Consider the following 11,217-nt stretch of genomic DNA (forward strand, 5'->3'; position numbering starts at 1 on the left):
TTGGGGTGGAATCCCAGGGAAAACTCTCTTAATTTTGCTCTTGGACAAGTTCAAAAATCTTCCACGTGCAAGCTTATGCATGGTGAGAAAACCAATAGCTTCTGACCATCTGAGGACATGTTTGCACCCCTTTGTCACCCTGCCTGTTAAAAACCAACTCGGAGAGGCTTGTAAAAAGATAAGAACTAAAAAACAGTTTTATTCAATTACTACAGACTGTTTCCATCTGAGGCTTTCTCAGCTTTTAAATACAGTTAAAAATACTTAGTAGGATTACAAAGATAGGCTGTCTCAATTCACACTTAAATGTCTAAAGAGGCTTTTGCAACACCCTAGGTGTAGTGGGTGTAGGCTAGTGTATCTTATTTCAAATTACATTGCAGGTAAACTATAATAGAACACTATCCAGAATATGCAGAGCACACACAGACACAAAGCAATATAAGTTTCTAATACAAAGTCTGACTAAACAAACTTTTCCCTAAATGAAGGAGCTGACTTGGTATGTATCACGGAAACCTGGTTGGGAGAGGCTAGTGGTCTGGTTTGGTCCCAGCTTCTCCCATAGGGTTACTCCATGGTGGAGCAGGTGAGAGGATGTGGGCGGGGAGGTGGAGTAGCTGTGGTCTATAAGAATACCATCTCCCTTACCACGATCCCTGTCAAGGATTTGGCCTATATTGAATATGTGTACCTAAGTCTAGGGACCAGGGATAAATTGGGGCTTCTGCTGGTGTACCGATCACCTCACTGCCCAGTGGAGTCCCTAATTGTGCTGATGGACCTAGATGATGAGTTGGCTTTGGAGTGTCCCAGGTTTTTGGTGGTGGGGGACATCAATGTTGATTGTGGGACTGGGTTGTCAGGAGCGGCTCAGTAGTGGCCATGACGACTATGGGCCTATCCCAAATGGTCTCTGGACCAACACATGATGCTGGTCACACGCTCGATTTGGTCTTTTGCTCTGATCAGGGTGGTATTCCATGGGTGGGGACTCCTGTCATCTCCCCATTGTCATGGACAGATCACCATTTGGTTAAGGTAGAACTTACAGCTTCGGCCCACCTGTGCAGGGGTGAAGGACCTATTAGGTTGGTCCGCCTGAGGAAGTTATTGGATCCAGTAGGATTCCAAGAAGCCTTGGAAGGGTTTAGGGTTGGCTCTGCTAGTGATTCTGTTGATGCTCTGGTGCAAACATGGAATCATGAACTCACAAGAACAGCAGACACAATCGCTCCTAAGCATCCTATTCGACCTGCTTTAAAGACAGCCCCATGGTATTTGGATGTACTACAGGAGTTGAAGCGGCAAGGTAGACAACTAGAGCGCAAGTGGAGGAAGACTTGGCGCGAGTCTGATCAGGTACAACACAGAGCACATTTGAAGATTATGCTCTGACAGTGTGGGCAGCAAAGAAGCAGTTCTTTTCTGCCTTCATTGCTTCTGCAAACTAACGTTCAGTTGAGTTGTCTAGGGTTGTGAGAGTGGGCTAGTATGTACCCCCTCCCCTTGAATTTAAATTTAGAAGCATCGGTTACTCGCTGTGACATTTTTAACAACTTTTTTGTGGATAAAATTTCTCACATTCGGGGTGAGCTAGATTCCACAGTTATTGCCGAGTCTACTGTAGAGGTGTCCAGCAACTCCTCTTATGGGATTAGATTTGATCATTTTCAGTTTGTGACTCCTGAGGAAGTGGACAAACTGCTTCAGACTGTGCATCCTACAACCTGTTCTCTTGACCCTCACTGGTGGATTAAGGCATAGGCAGAGAAGACATCTGCCTACGGTGGCAAAATTTGAGGAGCGGCAGTAGTTGTGGGGAGGGGGGAAAGAGGAGCATTCCCCCCTTTTACTTTTTTTTTTTTTTAAAGCTGTGGCAGCCGTGGCTGCGAGGATGGGAGCTTAAAGCCAAGCTTTATTCATGGCTTGCTTGCGGTGGCAATGAGCTCCTTCCCCTCCTTCCTCTTCCCTCCTTCCCAGTGAGTGACTGCCCATGGGCTCTGCTATCTGTAGCCCATTTCCGGCTGAAATGGGCTACGGATAGCAGAGCCCATGTGCAGTCACTGGGGAGAAGGGAGGAGGTCACGCCACCCACGTAGCATCAGCGGGCTTTCTCGGGTTAAAAAACGGGCACTTTCTCCTCCTTTCCACTACACCCTCCCCGCCACCACCGCCAGGGTGAACTTTAGGGGATGAGGGGGGGGCTCACCCAGTCGCCCCCCTCCCTGTGGCTACTGCTGCTGTGGTGACTTTTTTTAAAAAAGTAAAAGGGGGAGAACACTCCTCCCCCACCCCCAGCTACTGCTGCTGCCGCAGCTTTTTTTTTTAGGGGCAGCTAAAACCTTTTTGTCTGTGGGTGGCAAAAAGATTCATCTGCCCCTGTTGACCCTTGCTCAACTTGGCTTATCTTATCATATTATCAGAGAGGGTCTAGTAAACATTATAAAAGCTTCTCTGAGGGAGGGCAGGATGCCTCCTTGTCTTAAAGAGGCTATTATTAGACCACTTTTGAAGAAAGCTGTGTTGGATCCCTCAGAGTTAGCTAATTACAGACCTGTTTCTAACCTTCCATGGTTGGGCGTGGTGATTGAGTGGGTGGTGACCTCTCAGCTCCAGGCAGTTTTGGATGATGCAGATTATCTAGACCCATTTCAAACTGGCTTTCATGTGGACTATGGGGTTGAGACTGCCTTGGTCGGCCTGATGGGTTATCTCCAACTGGCTATTGACAGAGGGAGTGTGACTGTGCAGATCCTTTTGGATCTCTCTGAGGCTTTTGATACCATCGACCATAGTATCCTTCTGGACCGCCTGAAGGAGGTGGGATTGGGTGGCACTGTTTTACAGTGGTTCCTTTCCTACCTCTCTGGTAGATTACAGATGGTGTCACTTGGAGACTGTTGCTCCGTAAAGCGAGAACTGAAGTATGGAGTTCCACAAGGTTCCATACTGTCTCCAATGTTCTTTAACATCTACATGAAACCTCTGGGAGAGATCATCAGGAGGCTTGGTGCTGGGTGTTATCAACATGCTGATGACACCCAGATTTATTTCTCCATGTTGACCTCATCAGGAAATGTCATATCTTCCCTAAATGCCTGCTTGGAGGTGGTAATGGGCTGGATGAGGGATAACAAACTGAGGTTGAATCCAAATCCGCCCTGAGCCTTTTTGAAGGGCTGTATAAAAGTTTTATTATTAATAATAATAATAATAATAATAAGATGGAAGTATTGACTGTGGGCGGGGGTCAGAACCTGAGAGATGGTTTAGATCTGCCTGTTCTGGATGGGGTTACACTCCCCCTGAAAGATCAGGTATGTAGTTTGGGAGTGCTCTTGGACCCCAAGTTCTCCCTGGTTTCTCGGGTTGAGGCGGTGGCCAGGAGCGCTTTTTATCAGCTTCAGCTAATATGTCAGCTACGTCCATTTCTAGAGGTGAATGACCTTAAAATAGTGGTACATATGCTGGTAACCTCCAGGCTTGACTACTGTAATACACTCTATGTGGAGCTCCCTTTGTATGTAGTCTAGAAACTACAATTGGTACAGAATGCGGCAGCCAGATTGGTCTCTGGGATAACACGAAGAGACCATATAACAGTGGTCTTGAAAGAACTGAACTGGTTGCTGATATGTTTCTGGGTGAAATAAAAAGTGCTGGTTATTACCTATAAAGCCCTTAATGGCTTGGGTCCAGGCTATTTAAGAGAGTGCCTCCTTTGTCATGAACCCTGACAAAGAGTCCTGGAGTTCACCAGCCTGTCAGTCAAGACAAGGGTTCACTTCCAGTTAACTTTTTAGAGGGAGGGGAGGCTGGTCACTACACACGCCTGAGGCAATTGTCTCAGTTTTCCTTGTGGGGGAGCCACAGCTGCAGGGACTGAACTTGGGACTTCCTGCATGCAACCCATGAACTTAAGATGGGTAAAAGCATTCCTAAACATGAGATAGAGATGTAAAAATGCACGTAAAGCAGTCTCATCCTTCTCCCCATAAATGAAACATCTCTTCAGATTTTGAGATGTACTCCCATCAGAGCAGAGTGGGGCATACTTCAGCCAGTTTCTTTTTTTGTACCCTATTTTATCTTCATTTGAACTTCTAAAGGTACAGACAGAATAAGCCAAAAAAGAATGTTCTAAGGCAGAGCTAAGGAATTAAAATCACACTGGTACAGAAGGAGAAGGGATGTGCAGGTCAGTTTAATTTTGGCTGTATGCAGAGATTTGACAGAAATGAGGCTCTGTTGAAGGGAAGAAGGCAGATGAGGAGAAGCAAATGCAGCTCAAAAGGAGGAGTACTGAGAATCAGTTCAGATAAAATCCTCTGCATGAAATATACAATGACTGTTCCAGATCAATCTGAAATAAATATTTTCCTGTGTTGTAGAATAGTTCTTCCCTTTTCTCATATGCATTGCTGGGCATTTCTACATCCTAAATACTGCAGATGTCAGAGAAGATCCAGGTGGCACCAGAAATGAGAATGTGATGTCAATCCACAAATACTTAGCATTATGCACAGTGTCCTCTTGCCTGAATTTTGGATATAAGCCACAGCATTCTGCACTAGCTGCAGGTTCTGAAACATTTTTTAAAAACCAATAGAAGAACACATTACAGTAGCCAAACCTTGAGCTTGCAAAGGAAGGGATGATAGTGGCTGAATGGCAGTAGTCTTCCAAGAAGGGACATATCGGTATATCTGATAAAAGTGCTCCTGGCCACAGCTGCCACCTGTTGTTTAAGCAAAGCAAAGATTCAGGAGGATAAATCTGCAAACTACCAGGGGCAGATTAAGCCTTTTGCCACCCGTAGGCAGCCATGGATTTGCCATGCCTTTCTGGGAGGTCGCCGCAGTGAGGGTCAAGGGGAAACTCATAGAGAAAGGCCCATAATGGACTGCAGACGGGGCAGGAGGGGAGCTGGAAGGAGCTCTCTCTCTCTCTGCCCTTGCTGCCCCATCCCACTGCGCAGCAGGCACTGCTAAAAGGGGGAACTTTCGCCTCGCACCACCACCACCCTCCTTGCTGCCGCCCCATCCCGCTGCACAGCAAGTGCCTACTTTGCCACTCCCTAAATCCATCACTGCAAACTACAGTCCACCTGATAATCTAGAAGCATGTGAGAAATTTAAAAACTGGGTGCATATTTAGCATATCTGCTCAGTATAAGATAGCTGAGAGGTAAAAGTGTCAGAGTCTCCTGCTAGAACATTCCTCTCTCTCTCTCTCTCTCTCTCTCTCTCTCTCTCTCTCTCTCTCTCTCTCTCTCTCTCTCCTTCCCTACCATTGGACTGGGTCAGGAGCGCCTGAATTTATCTCATCAGAGGAGGCAACTTGAACAGCTGCGGGAGGGATTTCCAAGCAGTCCATGGGTATTCCGGACTATGCCCCAGGCACCACGGTCAGGAGCTCAGGCCATCAAAATCTCCAACGCACACAGTAAGTAGCTGCACAACCACTAGTATTCCCTTTAGGAGTTATTTTGATTGATTGACATCTGTGAGAGCCTTTGTGTGTTGGCAGTTTTAGTGCTCAGGTGGGTCTGGAGGGCCATACCCAGAAGGTGGTGCTGGGGAAACGCCTTTTCTGCCCCTTGGCTGTTGACTCATAGGGTGCCACGGGGTTCTATTCTGTCTCCCATGCTGCTCAAAGTATACATGAAATTGATGGGAGATGTTATCCACAAGTATGGGTTGCAGTGTTATCAGTATGCAGATGGCACCCAGCTCTGCTTATTTAGATCAACTTTTTATCATCCTAAACTGGTGTCTGGAGGCTGTTCTGGGTTGGATGGGGGTGGGAGAAAAAAACTGAAGCACAATCCAGCTAAGATGGAGGTGCTCTGCATCAGTAAAATCAGTAATTTGAATAGTGAGGTAAATGCTATCTTAGAAGGGAAGCACTCCCCCTAAAAGACCAAGTTCATATCTTGGGGGGGTCTCCTGGACCTGACATTGTGCTTTGAGCAGTGTCCAGGAATGCCTTTTATCAGGACATCAGCTGTGACCCTACCTGAAGAAACCAGATCTGACCTCGGTTACCCATGCATTAGTTACATCCAAACTGGATTACTGCAATGTGCTCTCTGTGAGGCCACCTTTTAAGATAGTTCAGAAGATTCAGCTGGTTGAGAATGCTGTTGCAAGGATGCTTGTGGACACTAGTTGCTACACAAATGTTGCATCTATCCTGTAGCAGTTTCACTGGCTGCCAGTTAGCTTCCAGGCGCCCAGGCCTCTCAGTCACAGAAAGACCCACCATCACGCTTATAATGTTTATCTCTTCAGACAAATGCTGTAAGTGTGGGGGACATGCTGGGGAAAGATTGACATGCTGGACGGGACTTTCAGCATGTTTGTGGAGGCTATACACAAGTACAGCCTGGATTAAATAATGTCTAAATGGGGCTTTAGAAACCCCCAGTTCTAGAACCATAATTTGCTTTGCCCCAAATTCCATGTGAGACATGATTGTGTCTGACCTGACAACACTCATGTTGTGATACCCTCTGTAAGAGGACTATAGGCTCTGTCTCTCTTCTCCCAAAATATACCCTTTGCGAAGTGTCCGTATAGGTACCACATGTGACTCATTACTCTATTTCATTTTCTTTTCTACCTGGACTTGCCAGGTCCTGTTAAGGATCTCTCTAAAGTCAACCCTGGCAACACTGGAGCCTTTCAGGGCCTCCTGCGATCAGGACCAGCAGACCTTTATGCCAAACTGATGCTGCATAAGCTTACAGCTGAGAAGGTAAGGTTGAATTCCACAGCACGAGCTACTATGCAAGAGACAGACTCTCTTACAGGGTTGAAATATTCTTGGGTTGAAGCCATTCAAACACAATTTTGCAGAGATGCTTAATTATCTCAATTTCCTTCATCTCTATGATGATATTTTTATGTGAATTTCTTGGTCCACCTTTTCCATTTTGTTTGTTTGTTGGTTTAAAATATTTCTGTACCACCCGAGACTTGTGTCTCTGGGCAGTTTACAATTAAAATCATTTAAAACATCAACTCACTTAACAATTAAAATCATTTAAAACATTAAAAACATTTAAAACCCAGTATTAAAAATTTTAAAACTATAAATCTAATTAAAAGCCTGGGTGAATAAGTGTGTCTTCAGTGCCTTTTAAAAAGTTGCCAGAGATGGGGAGGCTCTTATTTCAACAGGGAGCGCATTCCAAAATCCAGGAGCATCAATGGAGAAGGCCCATTCCCAAGTAGCCACCAGATGAGTTGGCGGCAACCGCAAAGGAACCTCTCCAGATGATCTAGGCAGTGGGGCTCATGGCGAGGAAGATGTTCTCTTAAATACCCAGGGCCTAAGCTGTTTTCTAGCATGGAAGAGATTATTACCGCAATAGGAAGTCCAAGTGCATAGATCTAATAGAAATGTGAGTAGGACACTGCAGCCCAATGCAGCCATAACACTTCTGATCTTGGGGATTGGGAGCCATTTGCTCAGGCACACCTTCTTCTCCCTCCCCCCCCCCTCAATTCCTACCCTTCATTGCCTTCCCTTTTTAGAGCTAACCATGGTGTAGCATTTCACATGCTCTTGTGTTAATGTTCACTCAAAGCAGAGTTTGCAAACACACTTCCAGCTATGACTAAACTAAAACTAATCATGATTAGCATTAGCATTACAGTCCTAATGCACTATGGCTAGCTCTGAAATGGTTGAGGAATTCATGTGTGGGAGAGAAGGAGCACATGAGGTGATGGGGCACCTCCCAATCTTGTACCCCTGCTTAGGACATTTATATTTATAAATAACACACACACACACACACAAGGCTCTGTCCTGGATGGTTTTACTCAACTTTCATATTGCCTGTGATAGTTCCTGTATCCACTGCCACTTTTTATCTTTAGCAGTCTTCTTCCATAATCGTTACTGCCTTCAATAAGAGGGGAATGCTATGGGCATGGAGTGTTTTTCCAAGAAAGAAAATCCATATAGTTTAAAGACAAAGAGGATGTATTGTTATCACAAGAACAAACAAAACAAATGTTGATCCTTTCCAAGAAATACAGTTAATATCATAACCAGTTACCAGTTTACTCTCCTTCAGTCGAAGTCCCTTTTTCCCCAGCCTCTTCCTTGACAATTAACTTCTAATGGACTCTGCAGCACACCTCTATAGAACTCCTCCTGGCAATCCAAGTACCTGGCAACAGTTGTCATGCTTAACTCACTAATCCCCCCACAGACCAAGTACTATATAAACACGTACATAATAATTTGTTAAAAACTGGCTCCCAGAAACAAAAGGTTTAACTTTGTCTGTTTTTGTTTGGTTCAGTTTCGGCTCTAATCTTTGCATGGTTATCTGAAGAAGGGCTCTGTTTAACTTACAAAGTTTGCAAGAACTCAATAATATAAGTTGGTCAGTGGCAAGGGAGTATGTTGACTATGTGACACCCACTCTCACAACCTCTGCATTTTTTCCACCAAAGCACTCTTCCTTTTCTATGGTTCTTTCTCATATTTCTCCTGCTTTTACAGGATCGTGACTTCTTGGAAGAAGAGCAGTTCTTCTTGGAAACCTTGAATAAAGCTTCCTGGAAGTCTTCATTCCAGTCAGTGTGAAAGTTGGCTGGATTGATTCTGTCTCTAATAAAGATGGATTTTGTTGTTTTGGATTGTTTTTAGGGAAATTATTTTAGGGAAATAATGAAACATGTAACTACCTGTCCAACTTATTTTGACAGAAATTACATTTTATAAAATAATAACTTTTTAAAAACCAGTTTCCTGTAAAACCTTGATTTTGCCAAACTGACCATTTGTTTGCTGAGGCTCTTTACTGGCTTTGGAGCATGGTCCATTGGGCAATGGTATGTTCCTAGTCATGTCACATCTCTCACTCCCTAACCTTCTTGCATTCCCTCATGGGGGCCCATTCCTTCACTTGGAAATCAAAATGGCTGACTAAAGCTGCAACCCTGATACTGTTTACTTCTGACACAGGTGTCATTCTGGCTTCTTGGGCCTATCCCTCCCACTTGATGCCTACATTCAAATGTAGTTGCTCTGTAACTGAAGAGGTGAGTGAGAACACCACTCTGGCCTCTTCCAGATTCCAGTGGAACAAGAGACATTGGGTCAGGGATACAGCATCCCACCAGCCTAGCTCCAGCCATTGTCCAGAAAAGAGGCAGCTGTTAGGAGCCTCTCTGTCAGAAAGTATGTTCTGCTCCAACTGCTAGTTGAACTGCCTCTTCAGACTGAAGTGGAGTACATTTTGACCTCTGATACTGGTCAGAGGAACAAGGGCCACTGAGTAGTTTTTTGTATTTTTAATCTATTGTAAGATGTTTTGGAGATGATTTGATTGAAAGGCCAGGATACAAATATGTACAACAAATAAAATTTTACTGGAGCAGTGGGATATGGAGCCATGGTTGACCAACACCCATCTAGTAGCTTGCATAATGTAAACATTGGGCTGAAACCCATGTAACGTTTTTATTCTCTATTACTAGTGTCAGAATCACTAGTGTCAGAATCACAGAATATTATTCAAGGGATACAATACGTTCACTGGTTCTGGTTTAGCACCCACTATGTCTTGTGGTAAGAAGCATGACTTGTCCCCTTAGCTAAGCAGGGTCCGCCCTGGTGGCATATGAATGGGAGACTAGAAGTGTAAGCACTGTAAAATATTCCCCTTGGGATGGAGCCACTCTGGGAAGAGCAGAAGGTTTCAAGTTCCCTCCCTGGCTTCTCCAAGATAGGGCTGAGAGAGATTCCTGCCTGCAACCTTGGAGAAGCTGCTGCCAGTCTGTGAAAACAATACTGAGCTAGGTAGACCAATGGGCTAACTCAGTATATGGCAGCTTCCTATATTCCTATTCCTATATATGCAAACACTGGACAAATGTTATATAAGCTACAGCACATTCGATGTAAATTATCTTTCACCCTACTGATGTAATCAAGTGGATTACAGCAGGGCAGACAGAAAGTAGATAGGGAACTACTACTAGTAGACCGCTAGATAATTTGAAGTACACCTCAGGGGTTTCCAACTCTCAGTTGTTTAACAGGAACACCACTACAAAATACTTACCTCCACCTTCTTCTAAATAAGCTTGGAGAAAATGGAGAGTCGAATTTTGTTTGAAAGTACTGAGAGCTCAGTTTGGGTATTGAGAACAAATTCTTGAGATGGAATATGTGCTCACAAGCACTCTCTGCCTTAATTCTAAATATCTGTCTCTTCCCCATCACCAAGGCCTCTATTATGTACCTAGCTCTGGATGGTAGGCCTCAGTTTCTAGTACAAAATAAAATAAATTGCACAACATCTGTTCTCCCCCACCCCCCGCATTAGAGAAAAAGAAAGTGTTCAAGCGTATTCATAACAGCGACACTGTGGTAATTGAAATGATGTATGGTTGTGAAAAGCTGATTTAAACAGACAGCCAAGGTTCCATCTATCAATTTAGCAAAAAGGCAAAACTACCATGCTATTAGGCTGCAAAATACAGGGACCTTGATTAAACAGCAGAAAGCTATTTGAATTAGATAGGAAAGGAGGGAAAAAAACTATATTTCCATTAATCTTCAGCCACTTCTTCCATTTTCATTATTTTTTAGCAGCAGCCTCCTGCTCTTAGTAATTGCACTGGCTTGTGTTTGCATCCTGCCTTGTGATTTGCTGTTTATGCTGAAAGCCAAACACATCATATTACGCATGAAAGATTAATAAACTCTACCATCGAAAAACAACGTGCTTAGAGAACACCACAATGGTTTTTTCCTTCCAACACTCTAGATTCCAGATAATATAATTTAGCAGTAGTTGTGCATTTAATCTCCACAAGTCACTCTGTTCTTTTTCATTAGAGTTTCCATCAAGGATACAAATGCTGTTTCATTTGGGCTGCCACTTAGAAGGTTAAAACAAATGTAATAAAAGCAGATCTGAACATTGTTTGGTCAGGCAGCATAAAAAGCCACAAGTACTTAGCTATGTCTCTATACACCACGTGCAAGCTTACGCATGGTGAGAAAACTCCCTTCTTTTGACCTAGTCCCTGTAGCTGGGCCTTTGAGCTACAGCAATTGATGTTTATGCCACTAATTGCTGCATATCAAGCTGCTGCCAAGGGTAAGTAGAGTAAAGTGTGCCATCAAGTCAGTTTCGACTCCTGGCGCCCACAGAGTCGTGTGGTTGTCTTTGGTAGAATA

The 11,217-nt window shown here is 44.2% G+C and overlaps 1 protein-coding gene across 9 annotated transcripts in view; it reads left to right on the top strand.

The window, feature by feature from the left end:
• Positions 1 to 8,663, top strand: part of FBF1 (Fas binding factor 1) — an 80,380-nt gene extending 71,717 nt beyond the window's left edge. For 7 of the 9 annotated variants that reach the window (XM_053295792.1, XM_053295797.1, XM_053295795.1 and 4 more), the window contains 3 exons: positions 5,310 to 5,448; positions 6,641 to 6,762; positions 8,527 to 8,663. In XM_053295792.1, the coding sequence (XP_053151767.1) occupies positions 5,310 to 5,448; positions 6,641 to 6,762; positions 8,527 to 8,610 (345 nt within the window). In that variant the 3' untranslated portion in view covers positions 8,611 to 8,663. The remainder of the gene's footprint in view (positions 1 to 5,309; positions 5,449 to 6,640; positions 6,763 to 8,526) is intronic. The other 2 variants (XM_053295796.1, XM_053295801.1) reach the window with 2 other exon arrangements.
• Positions 8,664 to 11,217: the final 2,554 nt, after the last annotated feature.

This window comes from Hemicordylus capensis, chromosome 2, assembly GCF_027244095.1.
Source record: "Hemicordylus capensis ecotype Gifberg chromosome 2, rHemCap1.1.pri, whole genome shotgun sequence".
NCBI classification, from domain to species: Eukaryota; Metazoa; Chordata; class Lepidosauria; order Squamata; family Cordylidae; genus Hemicordylus; species Hemicordylus capensis.